General features: G+C 42.6%; 1 protein-coding gene across 39 annotated transcripts in view; it reads right to left on the bottom strand.

The window, feature by feature from the left end:
• Positions 1–25,130, bottom strand: part of LOC102295526 (membrane-associated guanylate kinase, WW and PDZ domain-containing protein 1) — a 137,360-nt gene that overhangs the window by 39,821 nt on the left and 72,409 nt on the right. For 36 of the 39 annotated variants that reach the window (XM_014339721.2, XM_014339729.2, XM_042228249.1 and 33 more), the window contains exons 3-12: positions 17,412–17,531; positions 15,566–15,808; positions 12,484–12,709; positions 11,567–11,649; positions 10,949–10,984; positions 7,621–7,678; positions 6,590–6,723; positions 5,365–5,484; positions 2,803–2,988; positions 2,017–2,676 (exon numbers count right to left, since the gene is read on the bottom strand). In XM_014339721.2, coding sequence (XP_014195207.1) covers positions 2,017–2,676; positions 2,803–2,988; positions 5,365–5,484; positions 6,590–6,723; positions 7,621–7,678; positions 10,949–10,984; positions 11,567–11,649; positions 12,484–12,709; positions 15,566–15,808; positions 17,412–17,531 — 1,866 coding nt within the window. The remainder of the gene's footprint in view (positions 1–2,016; positions 2,677–2,802; positions 2,989–5,364; positions 5,485–6,589; positions 6,724–7,620; positions 7,679–10,948; positions 10,985–11,566; positions 11,650–12,483; positions 12,710–15,565; positions 15,809–17,411; positions 17,532–25,130) is intronic. The other 3 variants (XM_014339725.2, XM_014339726.2, XM_042228270.1) reach the window with 1 other exon arrangement.

Here is a 25,130-nt window from a genome sequence, read left to right as displayed (position 1 = left end):
ATGTCAACATGACTGGAGTATTGTCATGAGAATTTCTGATGTCTTGCTTTTAGGAGCAGAAACATGAAAATCAACATAAAATGCAGTCCAAAGTCACAAAGACTGATTTAATTTGGAAAAAAAAAGTTTAGATGAAGAAGGTGAAGAACTAATCTAATTTGTACCTTTGCTGTCCTATTTCTACGTTAAAAGTTAGATATCTGATGTTGGAGCCATCAAGTCAGCGGATCACTTTCTAATAATAATCTGAAGGAAATGTGTTAGTTTCCTGCTTTTGTATCCACCCTTTTGTAAAAACTCTAGCGCAATAAAAGCCACCATAAAGCGCATTCAGTAATGTTGGTTCGCTTACAATGCTCCTCATACTTTATCCATACCATCCTTGTGTTTCCTCCAGTATCATTCTACTGTCATAGTCTGTCTCTGTCGATCGCAGCCAGCCAATGCATTTACAGAAGCCCAATTAAACTGACGTCTGTTTCCTTGACAGCCCATTAAGCTCCTGCCTGAGATGAGATGAGGCCGAATCGCTTTACGTGCTTGTGTACACAAGCGTGATGAGGAAATGCTACTCATTACCAAAAGCCAGAGAGGAGGGTAGAGAAGCCGTTTGGTCTGCGTAGTTTTTGGAAGGTTTAGCCATTTGTTGAGAAGTCAGACAGACTGTGGCAGAAAAAGATTGAGATACAACTTCAGAAAGAGGAAACAGAAAAAAGATTCCATGCGAGATTACAGTGCGAGCTGCCTGCCATTCATCTGACCAATTTCCCTTGGCAGTTCTGAGCACTTAACCTTATGACGGAGATAAACTGCATGCGTGTACACAGACACACACAAAACCTTTTAGTAACTAGAATTAATAAGCCCTAAAGCAAGCAAAAGGAGAGTCTGGCAGAGAAAATGGTCCAATTACTTGTATCACACGGGGCGTTTAGAGCGGCGGAGGTCTGCCCGTCTGAGGGGGGATTGGAGGGAAAATACCGAAATTCAATCATTTCAGTTTTATCCTATTCACAGTTGCTTTGTTTCCATTTAGTGCTCCTCTGCTACCGTGATTTTCAATCAGAAGCCATGACAAAGGCTGAGTGGCGCACGGCGAATTACAGGCATTTACACGCGGCTGCACCATTTTCACAGCACTAACGTTGACCGGCTAGCACCGAATTTTTTTACGTTAAGGGCAAAATGTCGCGGGCTTATATCGAGGCGGAGAGCCAGGTGGGTGGATAAAAGGCATGCCGGCACAATTGGTGGCATCTTCAAAGTGATGAGCTTGAACATGGGACTACACTAAAACCCCAAAATACACTAGACATTCTCTCTCCCAGCAAACAGAAACAGAGCAGACTGCAAATGAACATGAGCAGAGACAGAGAGAGAAAAACTGAGTTTTTCTTTTTGAAAAGGAGCGAGAATATTCATACTCTGACCTCAAAACACCAACTAAACCTGAATTTCTCTCCTCTGTTTATCCCTCTTTCGATACTTCTCCCATTTAACCTTTTAGTCTTCTTTCTCCACTTCCGCCTGTCTTCCATTTCAGGAAAGCAGCTATAACTGGCTTGTCAGAGCCGATAACTGTAAACACCTCGCTCTCTCTTCACACTACACTACACCACATCCTCAAATGTTATTTCAACTTCCTCTGCGGCTCCTTCCTTACCGTAATTATCCTTCTATCTTTCCTCCTTTGCAATCTCTTGTATGCTTCCACCCTCTATTTGCATGAATAAATAAATGTGTGTCAATAAAAGAGCACGGTGAGCGGGAACAGCCTGTAAGGCAGAAGCCTATTATTTTTTTTCTGTCAACAGCATCAAGCAGATGCATGCGAAAGGTTTCTTTTGTTTTGCGCTGCTTCAACATATGGGCACATAACTCAGAAACTGCTGCATTTCTACTTGACACCTGCTCCCAACACGTTCCTCATCTCCATCTGCTGTCACAATTTACTAGACGAATGACAAATTTACCGACACGGCGAGTGAACGCAAAGAGAAGTTAGCCTTCACTCACCTCTTTGCACCAGCATGGTGACCTCACTGCCTTTGGGACACTTGCTGAGCAGGTCAACCACCTGGTTGTGGGACATGCTCTGCACATTTCTCTTGTTCACCTCCACGATGATGTCGCCCTCCCTGAGACCGCGGCAGCGTGGGTAGTCCACGATCTGTTTCACTCTTTGCCCCCCACCCCCGGGACTGTCAGCAATGGTGAATCCGAAGCCCTTGTCTCCTTTCTCCATGTGTACGGTGATGAGCTCTGGCTGCGTTGCGATGGATGAGGCCAGGGTGACTACATCACTAGGGTAGCCATGCTGGGAAGAGGTATCAGAAGCCACCTCTGTGGAGGGGCTGTGGGGTCGGGGGAGGCCGTTGACGGGGACCCCGCTGTTGGTTGGACCATTGTTGTTGTTCTGACTGCCGTGGCTGGACGGCGAATCGTAGCTGTTAGAGGTCTCCTGGCCGTTAACGATGATGGGCTCCTTGTTGTCGAGGATAGCCACTGAGGTAACCAGGCTGGTGTTTGGGTCGTCGGGGTCAAAAGGCAACGGATAGCCACGGCACAGCTCCAAGTTGACCATGGAACCAATTGGAATCGATTGGAAGATCTTCACAACTTGAGCATGGGTGTAGCCGAGCACACAGGTGTCGTTAACACTCACAATCACATCACCTTAAAGGGGTGAGAAAGAATGAAGTCCATTTATTTTTGTCAAGTAGAACATCCATCCATCCATCCATATCCAAATCAGGGTCACCTGATGCAGCTACCCTTTGTTAATAAATACAGGATACTTACCAGTCTCCATCTTGCCATCAAGGGCGGCAGGGCCATCTAGGACTAGGCTCTTTATCTGCAGGAACTCATCTGGCTCATCCCCTCCCACAACAGTAAAACCAAACCCCCTACGACTCTTCTTCAGTTTGGTATTTATGAATGTCCCCTTCAGCTCAGATCGGTTCCTGGTAAAGAAAGGCTTCCCTCCTAAAAACACAGACACAGATAGCTCAGCTTTCACCACACTGGATGCCACAACAGATACTCAAGAACTGGGTTAAGCAGCAGTTGGATTCAGTTTGCAAAGCCCTGGAGCTACTAAACCTCCTCAGGTAAAGAATTATTGCTACAGTCAAGAGCCTTTGCTCGCTTGTGTCCATCTCTGCGCAACCATCGCAGCAGGTATCATTAAATGCACAACAAAACTTCTGATTACTGTTTGTCTTGAACAGGCAAGGACAACTGTCACTGCTTGACGATTGCTCACATGGTGCAAATAGGTCAAAACAGACCTATTACAATAAAATGATTAATCAGGTTAAAGGGAATGACCAGAATCATAAGCATTAAGTCAAACTGAAGGCTTAACTGATCCCATTTGGCAACTACATTAAAAGTTCATATAGAAAAGACCGAGTATGGTTGAATGACTTTCTTCAGCACATGCAACTCAGTGAAACATTGAGCAAGACCGGAAATAAGAAGCCCGAGTATAGACATGCAAAGCCTTTAAATCTGAACTCATCTACTGTTATCGCCACTGGAATCAGTCCATATTAACTTTTTGATAATAATGATCATTTATTTCTTATAATTTTAATTTACAACGTGATGATGTGATGGGACAAAAACAGTTTAGACAGGAACTTATTTCAAAATAGTATGACACCACTTCAGCTCTTTGAATGTCTAATATGCAGGCTGCTGTTTGCTTTCACTGGTGGTTTGGCATTTGAAGACACAACAGGCGCACCAAATATCTGTAGCCTGAATAGCAATGACATTGCTTCAGATGAAGGTCACATGACCGTCGTGTTCGCATAAGCGATGTCTCCAGCTTGTTTCAATCAGCTGCTGAAATCTCATCTGAGAAGCCATCTGTATCACTCCACACTGGTTGTGAGGGTTTAACTGAGACACATCTATATGAAAAAAATTTGACAGTGATCTTGTGAAAGAACAACTGCTCAAACGACGACAACGACATCTAAACTCGATTCTCTTTTTCTTGACTTTGCCATCTAATTATACGGCATTAAGGATAAAATTTATCTTTTCTACTAGGAATGAAAAACAAACAGATGAATACGCAGGCACAGGCTGAGCTCCGCTTCTCTATTAAAGGACACGATGCATGCCAAACGCACAATACTTCGGACACACAAATGATTGAGGAGATGTTGGCAGAAAGGAAAATAAGAAGAGAGAGGATGATGAAGACTAAAGGAACGTCTGTGTGGTGACCTGCAGCACCACATTAGGTTATGGCAGCGCTACAGCTTACGCATTCAATGAAAAATGCATTACCCTTGGAGTCGGTCTGTGCCCTTGTGTTTTATTGTCTACATGCATGTGTGTTTTCATGCTCAGTGCCTTTTGAATTGGATTTTTTTCCCCTAGACTAGGGAAAATGTAACTAAACTGTGTGCTGATACGGGTGGCTTTATCCACCAGGGATCTAGAGATGCAAGAACAGACCAGGAAGTGGGAGGAACATAAAAAGCAAGTGTGTTAGATTAAAAGATTTCAAAAGTGATGTCTTTCTATGGAGTAATATGGAGTGCCGGCACAGTCGAGCTAGCAGGAGTTTGAGACTGGGGGTGTGGAGGGAGGGGTAAGACAAAAAGATGGACAGCACCAAGCAGTTAAACCAAAGCAGAAAGCTGGGTGGGACCAGACAAAAGGCAGCGAGACGGCAAATGTGCGCTATAAAATAAAGAGATCGATGAGGGAGAAGGAAAAGGCTGCCGACAAAGCAGCAAGAGAGAGTAAGAGGGAGAGACAGGGTGAGGCAGTTAATTCTCTGCCATGGCTGTGCTAATTAGACAAGCTGCTAGTGGGAGGCCGGTATAAAAGGAACTGGCAACCAGGAGAAGGAAACCCACTGTAACGGCGAGACTCTATTTGTGTGTGTGTCACTAAATGATGGGTGAAATCAGGCCATTATGTGGAACAACACAGCAGAGGTTTCCTGAGAATCAACACGTTGCCACGATAAACACAGGCAGAGGGACATTTATGGAAGGGCACTCGGCAGAGCGTGTCTTCGTAAAAATATGCAGACTGGACACAATTTTGTTTAGTGCACGTGTCACGCGAGTTCAATTTGACTTATAAAAAATGCATGATGTGATTTATACAGAGAGCAGCTTTACAGTGTCAGTTCAGTTCTGGTCCTCCATCACGACAACTCAAACAGGGCCTGAGGCGCTGGCACAGGAAAACAAACTAAGCTGTAAAAGATGAATTTTGTTTAACTTATAATAAGTCGCTCTGGGTAACGCCGCCTGGAAACAAAAAAGTTATGCATAATCCTCATTTCGCTTGGTTGCAGGCTTTAGCTCTCTGAGGATGACAACTTACGTTTTTGTCCCATCGCGTTGGGCACTGCGGGCCCTGTCTGAGGGTCCCTGTAGGTCTCCTGGTGGTTGGCAGCATAGCTAGCCAACGGAGCCCCTGCCATCGTCGAGTCTTCGATCCATTCTGCAACAGCGAGAGGCACATGTTCTCGAGATGGAGTCTAGACAGGTGCAAAGTTGTCCTACTTGAACGAAACTGAGGTTAAGACAACACGTCCTGCTGTGCTGTGTGCTTGCAACAAAGCAAATGCAGCTCCGATGAAGCCGACAGAACTACTGTGCAGCGTGTTAATTACAGTGGATGAAAGATTGATGTGAAGCCTTCTACCCACTACAGATTCATGTTTCACTACTGAGCTCAGTATGAACACAAGCATTAATATGGTTTCGCATCTCTCTTCTCAATAAAACTGGTGGTGTGGGAAACCAGAAACAACTGATTCCCTTTTTCTTGACTGCCTACCACCTTTGATTAATCACCTTGCTAGCCTGCAGTTTGTCATAATATTCATAACAGATAGATGAAGTAAACACGTGTTTAAAAAACTGATTGTTTTTTTTTAATTTTTATCTTTTACAGAGAGATTCAACCTTCAATTGGGGGGGAAAAAATCAGCAGGTGAATCTAATGTTTTATGCTGAATGAGCAGAATGTGGAGTGCAATAGGAGAATTCCCTCTTGAGTTGACCTGCATTTGCAATTAATTTCACTGTAGGGTGTCCTGTGAATATGCAAAGAAAGGAGGGCAAGAGCATCACTGAGCTACCCGTTGCTTGGTTTTGGGCAGCTGTCTCAGAAGAAGTGTTTGGGAAGAGTTCTTATTCGTGTTACAACTGGCAGCATTTTATTAAGTAACACAAAATTAAGGGTCTCCACTCCAGCTCTTAAGCAGGCAGGTGGGAGCCAAGCTTACCTGTCGTTACCTTCGTCCAATTTATAACAAGCAAACGAGAATCAAAAGGTAGCACAGAAAACTGAAATTAACTTCAAAAAGGCTGCGTGGTGCAGCCGCAAATAATAGTTATGCCTTTATGGGAGGGCACTTAGCAAATCATAAGGCAGGAGCTGGCAGCAAAAATAAAACCGTAGCAGTAATAGGCATTGGCAGATAAAGTCACACTCGCTCATACTCACACAGACAGACACGCAGAGCATGCAGGCAACTCATTTATACACATGAATAAGAAAGAAAGAAAATGACGCCCCTGGTGGGGGCTTGTGAACGAACCTCGGATGTAGCGCTCACCTTCAGGTGGCTGCTGGCTCTGGGGCTGAGGCTGCTGAGGCTGCTGCTGTTCCAGCTGCCTGCGCTTCTTAGCCTCTAGCACCGGATTTTCATACTGGGTCTTCCTGTTGATATGACTTTGGGACGGTGGACGGAGTGGATGAAAAGAACATAAGAATACAGAACAAGATGTAAGGGGGGGTAAAGATCAGCAGGAGAGTAGAGCACAGCAGGGACACGGAGAAGAGGATAAGGTAACAGCAGAGCGGGAGAGGGTCAACAAAGGGCGAGGGGATTGGGGTAGGGAGTGGAGAAACATGGCGATAAGCTTTGATTAATACATGGTGGCACAATGCACACACACCCACGCTTACACAGAAACCTCTCTTTGAGATGCACATGACACAGTCGTGCCTACAAATCACATCAAATAAATCCTTTTGTGCTGATGGCTTAATTTCGCTGAAACCACAAACATCTTTCACATTACAGCCTGGGAGGTTTCCTACTAACCTAACTAGCACTGAAAAATGGAACCTGAAAGTGCCAAATTATACAGCAAATGAAGGAAACTGTGAATAATGTATATTAGAAAAAATATTGCAGAAACAAAGAGGGGGGGGGGGGAATGCCACAGCCTTGGGCCCACAGGTGCTGCTTTGAACAACATAAAAAAAAACAACCTAAAAAACCCCGCATAAAACATATTTGTATTAATGCTGAGGCCCAGGGGCTTCACACAATATGAGATACGCACATATGTGCTCGCTCAAACACGCTCGCTGCATATTTTTGTTCATTTTTTTCCGAATGTTAATGACACAAACAATGGCCTACATTTTCCAGGACACAAAAGGACTGAAATAGCTGAAGCAAGAATCTGGCTGTGATGTCTTCCATTAGCAGTGAGGTTAAGAGTTTTTGTTGCTTGAAAGAAAAAAAAGAAATGTGTGGATGTACTTCTATTTATGCACACGAAGAAGAAGCTGGGAGCTATTTCTAGATTTTTCTGCGGCGTCAGCCTGTGCACTTACTCAACATAGTAGACTCCATACACTGGATCATCTATTTTCTCCCATCCTGGAGGAAGTTCTGTAAAGAAAAAAAAGATAATGAGACAAAGGAAGTAAGTAAATCTTGACTTGCAGGAAGCCGAGTATTGAGCCATTTGAGGCAAAGCCAGGAAAGACCTTTTGCCACGTCATTGTAATCGGCCCGTCAGTCAGTCTCCGAGGCCAGAGCAGCTCAACAGCTTCACAGGCTGTCTGGCTGTTCTCACCTCTGTCCCCCTCACAATGCTGACATTTCCACCCATCAGATAAGAACAGAGCAAGACCCCCATGGGCACAGGTGGATGTATGAATGCGGGGAGGGGGGTAGAGAGATGAAAGGCACATGAGAAGGAAATCGTGAGAAGGAAGTGGACAGGAGCACGGGAAGTGGGAAGAAATACAGGGAAAAAACGGCAATGAAGAAGAGGCAGGTAAAGTTATAAATGACAGGAAGCAGGTGGAAAATTCCAGGCTTAGAAACCTTTCTGCAAAATACATTGAAGCTAAATTCTGTGAGATGATTGGTTGGTTTCTGAATGAACGACTTCTCTTCTTTTCTTTCCCCTCATACAGAAGTAAAACAACATTCTACAGAATATCACACAGAAACACACGTCTCTAATCAGTGCGCTGGAAAGGTATGGTCGAAAAGTACCTGTCCTTGGCTAAACAAAGGCACCGAGGCTCTTTAGTTTTCACATGGATCGCTAAGTGTCTGGTAGAGATTGTTGCAGATTTGACTTCACATTCGTCTCTTTGTGGGCAGAATTAAAACCTGCTTGAGTAGAACGGAAAGGGACACTGTTCACACTGATGTAAGCACACGTGAAACGCTAAAACACGTGAAAAGGTGAAACTTAAAAGATGACCATAGAAAGACATGAATATGATGCCAATGCGCAATCATCCAGTGGTGCAAACTTGCTGCAGCGCAAAGCTGTTATCTTCAACAGAGCCATCTGATTCACTTCTCCCGCCTGATTACAGCAGCACTGATTACTGGCCATTCTCCACACAGATAATGTCAGACGCTTCTAATTGGCTACAAACAGAGATTGTCCGGTAATCCTCTCCTGTGACGAATAAGTTCTACATATTACCATTATAATTATTATTATTGTATATATATTTATATTTCTTCATACATTCTTATATATTTCTATACTGTATATTTGTGTATTGTGTGTTTTGTTGTACAGTTGTTTCATTTTATTTTATTCCTTCCTAGTTAAATTTACCCTTTTTAATTTTCATATTTATTTCCTATCTTATTCATAGCCTTTTTTTTCCTTTAGGTCACGAGCAGTTGTGTAAGCATTTCACTGCATATCGTACTGTGTATGACTGTGTATGTGACAAATAAAATTTGAATTACCCCCAGCCAATTTCTGCTCTGCCCTGCGTGCAAGTAGATGGTAATTACAATCATCCAACTTGGAGAGCTTCCCTCTGCTTTTTAATAAGGAGGACCTCGGCTGGAGTGGAATCAGCTGCAGATGCAGACACACAGAAACACGCCGCCGCGGTCTACATATTAATTTATCATTTGTAAGTGAAACCAGAGCCAACAGCTCGGTGCGTGTAAGCGGCTCGGGCTTCTGTGGGTTCCGTCTTTTTCTACACCTGCTGAAGTGCATCTAAAAGCACAAGCGGCAAAGAAGAAATGCAAGGTTACGGGAAAGAGATGTCGCGAGGGTGAACGTGCAAGGCGAGCACGGTAAATTATCATTTAGATGTTTTGAACTGGAACGTTAAATGGAATGCGGTCCCGCCTGGCGTCACGCACAAATTTTAATCACCCACGTTATTTCACACTGCACTAGTTCCAGTCCGGGAGGACCACCTGTGTGTGTGTGTGTGTGTGTGTGTGTGTGTGTGTGTGTGTGTGTGTGTGTGTGTGTGTGTGTGTGTATAAGCGCAGAGAGAGGACGTTCTGTGCTGCAAACCTACTGAAAGCCTGGCATTGGTTTCGCTGTGTTTGCAAACACAGATGACAACAGCAAAGACAAAGGGAGGGAAAGTCGTCGCTCATTAAGCCGTGTTTTGCTCTCACCCCGTGTCCCTCTTCCCACTTTCTAGAACATATTGTGATTTCGAGGGGGAGACGAGCGTGATGAGTTACGCGTTTAACTGTTCGCATCTCATTCTGTTGATATAGAGCTGTGATTGATTTCTCTGGAGGAAGAGTCTGCCACAGAGAGGCACTTCTCGCGCACGTGGGTGTACGTGAGAATTTGGGCATGCGTGCCGGCGTTCATAAAAAGGCTTTCGTCTGCTCGTCTCCTTCGAGAGCAGGATTTAATTGCGGTTCCTGTGCCCACCTGCATCGGAGGGCGCCGATCGATAATTATTGAGCATGTTCATCTAGTTGAGGATGTCTTGTGGACAGGGTTGGGGGGGGGGGTTGTCTGACCTGAAGATTTAAGCGCTGTTGATGCTTAGCAATTGGAGTGGGTTTAAAAATAAAGAAATAAAAGCGTGATAGATTCTCCGTTTTCCTTGGCAGCATCTCATCAACCTGTTTGGATCTGGTGTGCTCTCTTTTTCCTGCTTTTATTGCTTTTCGCTGGAAACACCTTCTGCTGCTCGGGAAAAAAAAAAAAAGAGCTGGAGAGACTAAAACGAAGCCGTTTCTCTGTAGTTGAACCCTTTCATATTACATTTAACCATTTTAAACAGTGCTAATATAGAATATATTTACTAAAGCAGTAATGATGGTGATGAAAACATCCTACGTTCATACAGATTTTCATCACAGTATTAGATGTGGGCGTTTATATTTTTCCCCCCCTGTATTGCACCGTGTACCCCCAAGTGAAGTCCAAACATGTCAATCATTATTCTGATATATTTCCTCTAATGGAATAATTCATTACAGGTGCATAACAGTGCGGGGCATCATCTCCAGACACCATTTATCCTGCACAGGTGGCCTCACCGCTCTGTCTGAGAGGCTAGTTAGTGTGCTGATGGGTATCAGAACAAAGAGCCTGTAGCTGTCTGGCTCAGACAGGCACATTAGGAAACCATCATTACAACAATCTTCTCTGGATCAGCTTTTTGCCTCTTATGTCTGATATGATGGCCTTCTGATGTGGGAGTGTTTTGTAAGGCTGTGTAGTGTGACACCTGCATGGCTGGTGGCATGTGGGTTTGATGACAATTATGTTCAAGGCCGCATACAAACGCACATTTAAAAATCCCACGTACTAATGGAAGGGCAGACAAATGTCATGATGTGTCATTTCTGAATGATTAAAGTCACAGTAACCTAACTGATACATGTCAAAAAGATGAGAGAAGTTCCTACCTAGGTCATTATCCAGCTCCTCTGTATGTACCCCTTCTACTCAGTCGAGTGGACGGCACAGCAGCGCCACAGGATTGGTGTTGGGAAGGCAAAGGCAGAAGGGGGTGGATTGAAGCAGAAAGACAAACATCTGTGAGTTAGGCAGCTGTAATAACAACATCTGGACACTGGGTGGCAAGATTTAACCAAAACCAGAGCAACAACCTCTGAAAAACCATGTTTACTAAAATCAGGCGGCACTAAAGACTGGATCTCTGAATGTGGTTTGACACCATAATGGAGTTGAGCTTGTGACCTTTTCTTTTTCTGTATACTGTAACAATAGACTACAAAATTGGGGAAGGCAATTAATGGAAGGTGTAGGTCTTGTTGCTCCAAGAAACAGCTGGAAGAAGAGCAAAGGTGGCACCAGCCAGTGGACTGCACACCATTTTTTGTGACCCAATACTGACACCTAAAGACTAAAAGGGTGAACCTCTCCGATGTGTTATGAGAGTGAGTTTTTGGGTGCGGTGTAGAAAAACATGCTCTAAACAACGGAACAAAACAAATGAAAAAAATATCACCTCCTTTAGCTTACAGAAGATTTTGCACAAACATTGACAGACAGACACATACCATCATCTTCAGATTCTTCCAGGGGTTTCTGAGGTTTGTCCAGGCACCGAGGGTCTATCCAGGAGGTCGTCCTTGTATTGTGGCTAAGCAGAACACGCAAGACAGGCCAGACAAGACAAATTATTAGAGGGTAGCTAATAGACGTCGGAAATTTGACCCTGGAACAGGTGGAATGAATTATTTATAAAAAAGGAAAAAGTGACACACGGCACTTGATCATTAACTGAAAGCCCTGAAAGTTAAACAGGAAACATTTAAATCTGAGCAAATTGGAATGCTTTTACCATGTTAATAATAGTAAAAAAGAACATTATGATTGTTCATTTTAATGGGTGTAGAGAAGAATAACACAGCTGGAAGGATCCTAAAAAAAAGAACAATATAAACGTAAATAAGTTACAGTGGATATTTAAAGTTTTATGCCTCATATTAAGGAATTTCAAATCTATTAGAATCTGTTTGACAAGTAACAACAACAAGTAGTAAGGCATCATAGATGACCAGGTAATCTGTAATAAATTTCTTGCAGACTTTAAATTGGTTAAAGGTTCATGGCTGTAGGAGCGATGCAGGAGGAACTCTTTGGTATCCTGAATTATGCTTCATGTAGCCGCCAGTGATGTATGCTGCATTCTTTAAACTTTCATGCTTCCTAAAGCCTTCGAGTACTCTCCACAGCGACACACGTCTGTCACATTAAGATGAAACCTGGATCTGGTTTAGACTGTGCAGGCGATGGTTAATACAGAAAGAGAGTCAGCCATGAGAAAATGTGTCACGCTAGATAAAGTCATGTCCCATTTTAAACAGAGTTTAATCAAAATGAAAGGAAGCTTCATTCAGCCACATTGACAGTGAACACTGATAATATCTGATTTAAGAGTAAGCACTACTGGAATCCGACCTTTGGTACTTACTCTATAAAATAGACCTCTCCGTTCTCGGTATAGGCCATCTCCCAGTTGTCGGGCAGAGGTCCCAGCGGATCCTCTGGGGGAGGATGGCTCAGATGAGTGTGTGTCTGCTGTGTGCTCTCCGTGATGGCCGGTGGTGAGGGGGTTGTCCCAGCGTAGGACAGGTCACTCTGGCGGGGGGCGAAAGGGCGCACCGAGTGATGAATCTCGTCTAATTCACTAGAGTCTCCTGGAGGGACAAAAAACCCAGAACACACACAGCCTGGTGTCAAAAATCTGTCAACTAAAGGACGCCAGTAACACTTTCAAGGAGCAACAAGTAGCTGTGAAAACAATGAGTTAACCTTGGGACAGTTAACCAATGGTGCGCTCCATTTCAAGCTGGGATTTCCAAGCTACCAGTTGTCAACCGGAAAGCTCCCACCAAACCCAACTCAGCAATCCAACATGGCAGCAGTGCACGTAAACATGAGTGAAACTGTAAAACTTGCAATCTGCTGCACTACTGTTGTGCATCTGTGACTCGCTGAATGAGCCACACACAGAGCACTGACCGCACTTTACTAGGATGTACTCAAATAGGAAATTCCATTTGCTCTGGAAGATGGCCGAGGCAAATGGAACGCATCACGACATCAACTAAAGAAAAGACAACCGTCTTCAAACAAACAAGTGCTCCTGTTGATTACACCGTTTTTTTAAGTATCGTCACAAGATACAGTCTATTATGTAACCTTAAAGTCTGTGCGGTAATAGAAAAAAACATACATTTCCTAATACATTAAGAATTATTGAAACATCATTTGAATGGGAGTTTGGAAGAATTCCAGTCATTTAGTGTATTTCTGTAATGTTTTAAATTTCCACAGGAATAAAAATATCACCTGCCTGAGCAGTCTGAATAATTTAAAGACTAAAATATTTGAAAAAAGTTTCATGAGGCTGTAAAAATCCACAACTAGATGACAAGAAAGCCTCATGTCAGTGAGTTTTTGCATCTACTTATTGAATGAAATCAGTTATGTTGCTATAGCATGTTTCCATTTAGCCCAATAACTTCCTAAAGACAGAAGTACTTTGGGCTTGTTTCTTTCCTCCTTCAGTAAAGAATGCTGAGTGGGCAGTTCACGCCTTGAAAGTGCTAGCACCTTGCTTCCTGCCGGTTCATTTCCACACTCACACTCGAGTGGCACTTGTCACACTATCACAGAGAGTTAAACAACTTCTGGTGCCACATTTGAAAAACACATGTCAGCCACAGCTTTAAGGCTGAAACTCCTTCAATTTCCTACTCACCGACTAACAAGGAAATCCCAAAAATTACTCCAGTTCATTTCTTTAATGTCAAACAAGCAGCACTGCTGTCATTTTACCAACTTAAACTTAATTTAATGGACTATTATCCCCCCAAAATCAATTTCACATATGGAATCTGCTCAGGTGTCTGATGCTCGCAGCCAGATGGCACTATTTTACATGTGTGGATGCAGATACGCAGGCAGCAGATGTAGTCAGAGCCAGAGACCACTTACTCACCAATCAAAGAAGTTCTTGTATTCTGCAGCCCCTCTCCACAGCAAAGGGCTCTTTCTCTCTCCACTTCTTTTGTGCTTTCTCCTACTTCTTTTCTGAGCTTATCCTTTTTCACAGTATAAAAACCTCCCCTGCTTGTTTCTTTCTCCCTTTTCAGTCGTTGCTTTTTTAGACTTGCCCTCTTTCTCAGTCACCTCCTCTTTCTATTTAATTTCCTGCTACCTTCTCTCCACTTGCATTCGCCTCCCACTTTATTCATCACCTCTCAAATGATTTTTCTCCCCCGCTTCTCCTCTCCCAAAAAATAAAAGTGAAAGAAAGTGATTCTCAGGCTGATCTGCAGGGTCTGTTTGCTTTGGTGTCCAAATCAGCTGAAGGAGCGGTGAGTCCCGTGAAACAAGGAGGAGTTAAAAACAACCACAGATGCTAGGTGGTTACAGGCAAAGTGTGAGAAAGAGGAAAGATCTCTTTGAAAATGCAGATAAGCATTTATAAGTGTCAGATGTGATGTATCACTTTGGGTCTTCTCTGTGAAAAGAAGGCAAATTTAATTTAGCTTTGGGTCTGCTGCCAGCCTTCTGGGTCCATTCTTTTATCTTCTCTCCAAAGTTGTATTCAAATGAATGTGAGACAAAAATGCTGCTCTTAACACCTGGCTTCAAAACATGGCTTACACGCATCTTGAGTGACCATTTGCTTTTTGATTTCAGGTGCCAAGCTCACACCCTACTTGAGAGAAGGACACACACATCTGTGCTGAGCTGGCCAGAGAAGATGAGTGCACTGTGTGGTGCCACAGCTTGTGTACACAGCTACCAAGGCGTTAGTGCGGGCAAATCAACTGTGCTTTGGTTTGGTATTCACATTATTTTATTTAGTATTTGCTTTTCTGGCTCCACTCATATAGTATTCAACACTATATTGGATAGAAATCAATTATCAGTTCCTCCAGGAAACACTTTTCAGATTAATAATTTTTATGGAGTTAAAATCAAATAAAAATGAACAGGAAATCATTTGAGATGCTTTAAAAGATCTTATTTTGTCAGATCACTTATCTGAAGTCTAACACCAATTTATGTAAAGGAGGGTTATCAGCAAGCAATCAAGTATTAATGTACTCAGTGTACACGCAAAAACAGTGCTCTGTCAGTGTTCCCTTCATGACTCAATAATGGGATATTCTCGTCTCATCAGTTTAAAATTTTAACCAACTATAGTTGTTATTCATTTAGAGTTATTCACTTCAGTCTCCCTCATGTTTTGCTAATCTGACTTGAGTAAATGTAACTTTGCAGATGGTTTAAACCGTGGCTCTTATTATGCATTTGTTATAGCAGAGGGTTATTTTCTTCAACATGGCAGCGTCCTGACAGAGCCATACATGGTCATTTATACACGTGCTGTTGTACTCTTCACTAAAAGCAAACAGCAGAGTGCTTCTTCAATGCACAAAATCATAGAGATACAATGCTCAGTGTTACTCGAGTGTCAATCTAAACTTTAAGAGACTCTCCGCCCATCCGATTTCCTCTCCTTCCTCTGCACGTACCTGTAAAGCTGCTGTTCATGTCATGGAGGTCCTCGTCGTCCTCCTGCTGCTGCTCTCCAGGCACTAATCCAGCATTGTGCATGTCATTGTAGGACTTGGAGCGTCGGGGAGTGGAGTGCTGTGAGCCCGGCAGGCTACTCCTGAGCCCGTCTGGCAGTGGGGCATCACCGCTGTTACCACTACTGCTAATCACTTTCCCACTGGGGGGCTGCACTGGTGGCTTGGGTGTCCCATAATAGTTACCTAGGTGATGAAGGAGGCAGAAGGGAAGATGGGCGGGGATCAGAAAGACACAGAAAAGAGTAGTGGGAGGGCATAAGAGGAGGGGTCGAAGGGCCTTTTGTGTGTGAGTGAAGTGTGTGTGTTGAAGGGGGTTTAGTCACAGTCTTTGTATGCAAATTGTGAAGTTGAGTTTGTCTGTGGGAGCATGCTAATCTCCAAAGCAAAACTGCTTTTGTTCTTTTTTGTGTTTAATCTCAAAAAAGTTTCACAAGCAGCACCCCCCCCCCTCCCTTTTTTGTTTTATAACTAAACAGTTACTTTATTTCTCAAATCACTTTTTACTGCTATAGCTTAATTAGGCTGATATTTTCTAAGTCAACCTTAAACACCAGTTTCTCAGATAACAGATACTCTGACACATGCACAGCACCTGCTTTCCTCCATAAAAAATCCTCTCCATTTCTTCAGTGCCAGTGCAACCTTTTGGTTTAACTGAAAAATTCAAATTCAAACATACAGAAAATCACTCATGCTCATCCAAAGAGTAACCAGGCAGAGGTAAAGAGACTGTACCATCTGCAGACCAGCATCTAAAGCCACAGTCTTAATGAGCGAATGGTGTTTGCTCCAAAATATAAGTAAGCTATACTGAGCTAGTCTAATTATTTTGCATTGGCTTGAGTACAATTAATCAACCGTGCTCACAGACCTAAAAGATAAAATAATTAAATTCTAGAAGCCGATAGTTACAGATGATTCATAGTTTGAACTTTACATTATCAAGATATAATGGCAGCGAAAAACCTGCAGTCAAACATGATGGAATTATCCAAGAGGATAATGTTTCTGCTTTTCTGTAAGAGCAAAACACCCAGGTTTACACCATGCACAGACTGAAGAAGGTGGACTGATGTTTACATACTGTAGTTTCAGTTGTCAGTTATTATACGCAGTCTCGAACCACATTTTAGATCCTAACCAAGCTTCAGACTTTACTCTCACACACTTCAGACCTGTCTGAGTTTGACAGGCATTTCAAAACATTATGTAATAGATATGATGGGAAAAGCAAACTACATGACGGTTAACTTGTCATGTTGCAGAGCTCTGTGTGTGCCCTCTGCTTAGTAAAGACACAGAGGCTTTTGTGCTCTCTGCAAGTTTCATTATGGGCGTATCTTTGTGTGGAAATAAATAAAGTTTAAAAACTCGCTCAGAATAAGAGTAAAAGCTGTCTGAGATTTTATAAAATGGGTCTGTGTTGAACAAATGTGCTGTGTAGAAGTATACGCCTGTGCCTTTGTATCTCTTCCAGGAAACTGTTAGCTCAGTACGGTATCTAAATGTTATTCAGTTAATTTCACACCTTTACACTGTGTCTCTTATTCAGAAAAATGGCAAAAGCTCCAACAAACTACAAAACGAGTCTTCTAATACAATACAAGAAGCAGGTTTTAAAGTGATTTAAACCCTGTTTGTGTTATATTGTTGTTGGTAGAGATGGGAGGCTCGATCTGCTGGTTCTACTTCTAAGATTCACCTGTCCAGGTGTCTGCAGGACGGTGGGTTTTTTTTCTTTTTTAGTTGGCAAGGTCCAACAACTACAGCAACCTTTCTAATTTACCATCATATGTTCCTATCTCCAAGAGGGTCCCACTTTTCTCCAATTCCAGGAATTGCTCTACTGAGAGGAAGTCGTAGTCCACGCCAGGAACTTCTCCTTCACGTGGGGCACGGGTAGTACCTAGACAGAAAAACAGAGAGAAACGTAAAGTTAGACGACTTCTTTTTTTTTCCATTTCATTATGTGACATTTCATCACCTTGGGAATCTGAGTGCTATGATGTCAAATGAACTGCCATGTGAACCCTTTGGGATTTCCCACACACTCGTTCCACCTTCCTCCCCATAATCCTAATCTTTCTGTTCCTATATCCTCTCGTTTAAGTTGTGCATCTATATCCACATGCATTAGAAGCCTCCATCGCAATTGGTGCAGAGCGAGTTGCAAACAGCAGAGCCTAAAAGAATGATTATCAATTGTCTGCTATGATGTTATTTCTCGGGTGGGGTGTGAAGTATTGTAGTGGCACCTCAGTGAGAGCCTGCCATATGTGCCGGGGTGGAATGGGAGTGTGTGTGTCTGTTTCTGAATTGGCATGCAGCCTGTGAAATTCTAGCACTTGCCTTTAATGGCTGCAGACAGTTGGCCGGTGTGGCACCAGCGGTAAACAGCTTTACACATGAAACGCTGTGTTTCTATTTAACCATTCAATGTTTGCCTGACTAATGTGATTTCCACGCTATTGTACGCGCCGCTCTGAAGTTCTCTTTAGCGTTATCTCACTCTCTACCTAATTGATTTTATCCTACTCCAAAAATCGAATTATTCTGGCACAAATAAAAGCATCCAGTGCCCATGGCAAAATATCTTTTTCTTCTATTTAGTGACAGCAGAGGGCTTTCCCTGCTTTGCCTTCTTCCCTTGAAACCCCTTTCTTCCATCTCCCGATCTGTCTTATCTTGCAATCATTTTGTCTCCAGTGGGCTGCTAAGCAATAAGCTGGTAAAAATAGATGTGTGAGAATACGGGGAGAGGTTCCCACTGCAGCCACGTTTGGTGACACTGGTGATAAATCACAGATGCGCACATCCTAACTCGAGCAAGCGTACAATGCACACAGAGAGTTTCCACGTCTGAAGATAATGAATCTCTTATACAAATATTCTAGACGTGCATCAACTCAATCATCTATTACAGTATATCGCCTATTCTATCACGGTTATATGCCATTGTATGAAGGACACAGACAGGGATAATCTTCTTGTGCATTACCAGAATTCGCAAGTAGCGCCCGCAAACATCTAATCGCTTGCGCACCAAGAGGAAATTGATTTAAAGTCAATCGGATACCAGTCGCTCTTTGCACGTTCCCAGGCAGAATTTCTTTTTGCCGAATGTCAACCGTAAAGAGTGCTCAGACAAGCCGGAGTGTCCAGCCGACTGTCAGTTCGCTTCGCATACAAAAGCGGCCATTGATTCGACTCCATTTAGACGGTGCTGCTCTTAGAAAACTAAATAGGAAGAATTGTGACCAGTGTTTCAAAGGGGGTGTTAAAAAAAAAAAAAAAGGGAGAAAAAAAAAGCAGAGCCTTGGCTTATACCCAGGGTTGAGACACTGTTATCGCTATAGGCCTAATTAATTCAATATCCCCTCCCCACAAAAGCTCCATTGACCAAACTGTGGAATGGTACGAGCAAGAAAGACAGGTTGAGAGCCGAGCATAGAGACTCCTGCGACTGTGCTAAGAGTTAATGTAATCCAGCTGCTGGTGCACACAACGAAGCCTCAGAGATTTGTTGTGAGGGTGTTCATCTAAAGCTGGCTGCCTTGGGGCTTAATGGTTTCAGCGTATTCACGAGTTGAGTTGGGTAGGTGGGTGTTATGTAGAAAGAAAAAAAAAATCATCATTAGCATTTCAGGAAGATGATCAAGGAAAAATGGTAAGACACTGGCAGTCACACTGTAATGCTGCCGCTGCATCAAAAACATCCCTCCAAAAAACTTAAAGCATTGTAGCCTGCAACTGTATGACACACACAGCAATGAAAAACTGTTTTTTTATAAGGACAGAATAGAAACATTTAAGTCATTTATGCTTCTACAAGCATCCCGGGCCTGAGTTTCTGCTAATGAGAGGAATAATACAATGTGGGCAGGAAAGTTGCTAACTTGTGAGAGAAAGAAGTTTGTTTTCCAGTTACAACTCCTTTAGCTTCACAACTTCCTTGTCAAAAATAGGACCACATAGTTATGGCTCCATTAGAGAAAGCATGCACGATGTAAGGCATGACACGCCAGCATTTACATCACGCACAGTCGGTTGACCCTCTGAATGGTACTTCCTGTGGTCAGTTTTGGAAAGCATCGATAAAGCTGCTCACCTAAACTGTTCAACTTACATTCCTGCAGGATACTGAGCACTACCCATTAACACGTTGCATCCCACTTCAAGATACTGCCACACTTCCCCTGAATACTGAACTTACCACTAACTGTGTGGAAATTCTGCAAAACACTACATTTCAAGCAATGTCAAGTTTCTTTTTCTGAAGTATGCAGTGGCTGTGACTAGTCAATTCCAAACACCTTAACTAATATCAATAGCTTCAAAACATATGTATACAACAGCCATCATAGAGGTTGTACACAACAAAATGAAGGAATTGACGTCTTTTTAAGAACAGAATTCATCAGCAATCCATTTATAAAATTAGTGAGAATAAAAAGGTCCTAAAGCGAACACATAACCTCAACCTCCAAACACAATCTCGACAGACCGAGTAGAAGGTTTTTAATTTTATATTAGATTAGTGTGTCAACTACCTTAATCTCGCACAGCTGAGCTAACACTTATTTTAGGTGAAGCGGCAAAAAAAGCCAATAAGCCTGTGTTGGAGGGTCAGCACGGAAGCTTGGGACTAGTTTTATTCAGCAAGGGGCTCTCTGCTGTGATTGGTGAAAATATAATAATGCATATCTGACTGAAGGGTATTCAGACCTGTCCTCACAGACACTTCACTACAAGGGCAACTATCACTGCTACTACTGCAAATGGAGTAAAAGAAGCAGTACTATAATAAGAAAAAACACTTGCCCATAGTGAGAGCAGGGGTCCGTGTGCATGTCTGCACACAGAGCAGGTCAACAGCATCAAAAAATACTGTCGCTGTCATAATGTGTGTTTTTTTAAAAGTGTGGCTTTAAAGCTCTGCTGGTTTTTAATTTCTCCATTACCTGAAAGTGCTTTCACTAGAGCTTATATTTGTTTGTTAATATGTGTATGATTGTTGTTTAGAAATATGTACACGACTTTTATTAATTACACTTGTTCAATTGCTCTTCAATTCACATATCTAATCAACCAATCACATGGCAGTGCATTCGGGTGTGTAGATATAATCAAAGCAACCTGCCCGAGTTGAAACTGAGTGTCAGAATGGGGGAATAGAGGTGATTTAAGTGGTTGGTGCTGCCAGATAAACTCTTGTGAGCATTTTAGGAACTGCTGATCTACTGGGAGTTTCATACACACAACAATCTATAGGATTTACAGAAAATGGTCTACAAAAGAAAAGATTTAATGAGCAGTGATTCCCTGGGTGAAAAGTCTTTCTTGGCGTCAGAGGAGAATGGCCTGATTGTTTTGAACTGGCAGGAAGACTTAAATAATGACTTGGTTCACTTTTTGTATTCAGAATAGCATCTCTGAATTTGCAAAGCATCAAATGAAGCAGATGGTCTAAAAGTAGGAAACCGAGGCTACATATTCACATGGGCTGGGACATGAGAAGACGGGAAACCGTTGACTCGTCTGATGAGTCTCGATTTCTCCTGCAACATTGCTGGGGTCAGAATTTGACATAAACAACACGGAAGCAACCGGTTCATACTGCTGGTGCAATCGGTTGGGAGATATTTTTTTAGCACACGTTGGGCCCCTTAGTACCAACTGACCCATCTTCTGGTGGCTGCTTCCAGCAGAATAACACACCATGTCACAGAGCGCAAATCATTGGAAAGTGCTTTCTTGAACATGACAGTGAGTTCACTGCACTCAAATGGCCTCCACAGTCACTGATTTCAATCAAACGGGGCTCCTTTGGGATGTGATGGAACGAGAGATTCACATCGTGGATGTGCAGCCGACAAATCTGCAGCAGCTGTGTGATGCTGTCATATCAATATGGATCAAAATCTCTGAGGAGCATTTCCAGCATCTTGTTGAATCTCTGCCATGAAGAATTAAAGCAGTTGTGAAAGCAAAACTGGATTCAAACATGTACTTGCAAGGTGTAACTAATAAAGTGGCCATTAAGTTATATGCAGTATTTTTTTTTAACTTGGGGCCCACTTGCAAGCAAGATCTTGATCACAATTAAACTTCTTAAATAAATAAAATAAAAATACATTTGCATATCCTCCTGGTAAAACAAACCACTTTGTGTAGGATCAAGACTTTTTGCGCATGTTTGTGTGAACATATGGAGCTGTGCCTGACCTTTATTCCTTCCTGTCTGCCTGACTATCCGATTGTCTGTTCCTTCCCACAGATAAGAAACCAGCAAGCTGAGCCCAGCAGAAGGTTGACTCAGATACCCACAGTCAGAAGCAGTCTTCTGGCTCATATGTGAATGGCAAACACACACACACACACACACACACACACACACACACACACACACACCCCCCACCTACCTTTTGGCCTGTAATAGTATAAACAGGTTTGAGAAGCAGACACTTCCTACTCAGTGTCCTTGTCATAATCAGCAGCTGTTCCCCCTCTGCCAGCCAAAACATGCATATGTAAGTGCCCGCACACAGACAGTGGGGAGGGAGGTGTCACCAAATGGCATGGTCTACGGATAACGGGGGTGTGGGTGGAGGGTAATCACCTAATGGAGCTTTATGCAACGATCCCCTTTGCAGCACACACATACACTCATAAACACCGCTTCATTATCATAACAGCTACAGAGGGGGCGCTGCCCTGTCTAAGCCGTGTACCACCTATGGTGATCGGATCAGACTCTACGAGGAGAGCAACTTAAATTCAGCACATCTGTACTTATTGGGTGCGGGGTGGAATGGATACTGGCCACCTTTGCTAAAAAATGTTTTTGAAAAGTCAATGATCATATTGCTTCGATGCCCCTTAACTTACTGGCCAAATAATTAAGAAAAGTAAAAGCAGAAGGTAGACAAGAAGCAAAAAGGGAGAAATAAAAGTGGTACTAATGATTTTAACTAATATTGGATCAAAACATGGCTTATGGCAACTTAACTGTGTGAGAGCACAACAAAATGAAAGTCCTTTGAAAAGGAAGTTTTAAGGCTTTTGAAACATGAACACATTTATTATCGGCTTACTTTAGTATTTCAAAGCGTTCCAGCAAGGCCTGTAAAACTTCTGTGATTTTTAATGTTGCCATCCTCAACAGTTGGCAACATCATGTCCACTATCAAACATGGCCATGGCTGGCTTTATCAACTGGGAACCTAATTGTAACCAAGTGACAAACTTCACTTTGTACGTTGAGCTTTAAAAAAAAAAAAAAAAAAAAAAAAAAAGGTAAAATACCATTTTCAGGTATACAATTGTTCCTGGCTAACAGAAGGCCCCTTCAGACTGAATTTCTCAATCATTTCAAAGTGAGGACATTCTGTCAATCAGACATGTGTCACTTTCACTATAACAATCTTCAGTAGTATCATCTGTCGTTTGTGAGATTTCATAGGACTCCGTCTGACCTATAACGCACGAGGTCAGATTTGTCAAACCTCGGCACCTTAATTCTGATACCAGATTTATGACTGAGGATTTCAAATTTTGAAATGCATCCATGAACTTTAGTAAATGGATTAGTCAACTATAACTGACAGCTCAACTGTCTGTAGTCAAATATATAATCAGTCATTTTCTGTTAGATATGAATCGATGCTGTCTTCATGACGGGATTAATTTAACCTACACAGGGATGCTGCTGCATCAGGGAGTGCAATTATTTCCCTGCTTGGTTTCCTCTGTTTGGTGCAGCAGGTGTGGAATACAGTGGTTCCTCGCTGTTTCGATTGCTTTTGGTGCAATTTTGCACTTTTTTGGTGGTGGTGGTGGTGGTGGTGGGGGGGGTTTGTTTGTGTTTTTTTTTTTTTTTCTTCTCTTTCACAGCACATTGTGTTCTGCGTCCTGATCGACTGTAGACCATCTTCAGTCAATCAATCTCGTGCCGTGTCTCCTGTACAGAACAGAATCCGTCCAGCTTGTCAAATTTACATAAACCTTTGCTAGCAGAAGACAACAAACGCAACAGTGTTGACGTCAAAGGATTATAAGGCGCATTAAGTTAAACCAAACAGTCAGATAAGTCAAACTTTACTCATTCTTCTTGCTTCCTCCACTTCCATACCATTGATTCATTAATGTTGAATTCTCTCGCAGCTGCTCTGTTCCCACGTTCTGGACCTGAAATCAGGGCTTGATCTTTGGTTTCATTCTATAATACTGGACTTGGTTTGAACTTTGAGAGCATTTAAACAAGAAACGTGTGAAAATGTCAACGCCTGTCTGAGAAAAGTGTAGAAAGTGTGTAGTGAGGGGTTTTACAGCCTTAAAACATCTATAATAATTGTAAAAAATAAAGTTAGCTACTTTGCGGATTTCACCTATTGCGGGTTATTTTTAGAACGTAACACCCGTGATAAACGAGGGACCACTGTAAACCCAGAGGAACTATTTCTGGAAACAAGTGTCAGCAAGGCTTTGTCAAAACTCAGATTGAACGTCATTATTCTGAACTGTTGTAATGTGTGGAAGTTCCTTCCAGGAAGTTTGTTTTTCGGGGGGATTTTGTTGTCAGGGAGTGAGCAAAAGCAACATACAAAAGGTATATGGTGAGGTCAGTGTGTGCCTCAACGTTTGTATTCGGTTGCATTTAGGCACCAGCGTTGATAACACGTTCATCTTTGCCGTCTGAACAAAAATTAGATTCATCTCTAAAGAAGGCAGTTTGGACAAAGTGAGACTGTGAGAGAGGTTAGAAAGCAGTCATTTCTTTATTTTGCTGTGCTCTAAATCAATCATTTCTGTCAGTGAGCTGCGAATATCATGACAAGACACATGAGCACAGCTGTTATCTTGTGCACGCCAAGCTCTTAATGGGATAGTGTTCAGATGTGCCGTGCTGAAAGTGATGTGTAAATGTTCGTAACATACTCTTCCAGAAATGCATTTAGGGTGTGCATCCAGCGAAGAAGCTGCCACGTTCAGATAGTGTCAAATTAACCGAAATGACTGCACGTTCTTACAGCAAAAGCATTGAAGTCCTCTGACTTTGAACTTTACTACATTCTAATAGGCACAATCAAAAACCTATTCACTCACTACAACAGTATCTGCTTCAGGGTCTACACAGCCCATCACCGACGAAACTAGATCACTCCGCTCTTCATTCAAGAAACACTCCCTGCAATTCTTTCCATTTTCTCCATGCTCCTCTAGCATTACAGTTAGAGGTTTCATAGGCAGATAAGCTCATGAACTCTGTGACCTCCCAGTCATCATTCTGAAATGTTTAACATCCCTCTTCCACTATAGCCTAAGACTCCACGTTCCTCCCTGCAGCAACTCCCCCACTCCTGACTCCAAAACAAGCCCATTGCCATTTTCTCGTAGCATTGCAACACTCAACATTAGTCAGCGTTCCTTGTAAACACTTGGGAAGATATTTGCAATGACAATTTTGTTGTCAGTGCTTTGAATTGAATATTGAATTGAATTAAGT

Source organism: Haplochromis burtoni, unplaced genomic scaffold (genome assembly GCF_018398535.1).
Source record: "Haplochromis burtoni strain Fernald_Lab_line unplaced genomic scaffold, NCSU_Asbu1 Contig_314, whole genome shotgun sequence".
Lineage (NCBI taxonomy): Eukaryota > Metazoa > Chordata > Actinopteri > Cichliformes > Cichlidae > Haplochromis > Haplochromis burtoni.
This window is presented reverse-complemented; position numbering and strand designations above follow the sequence as displayed.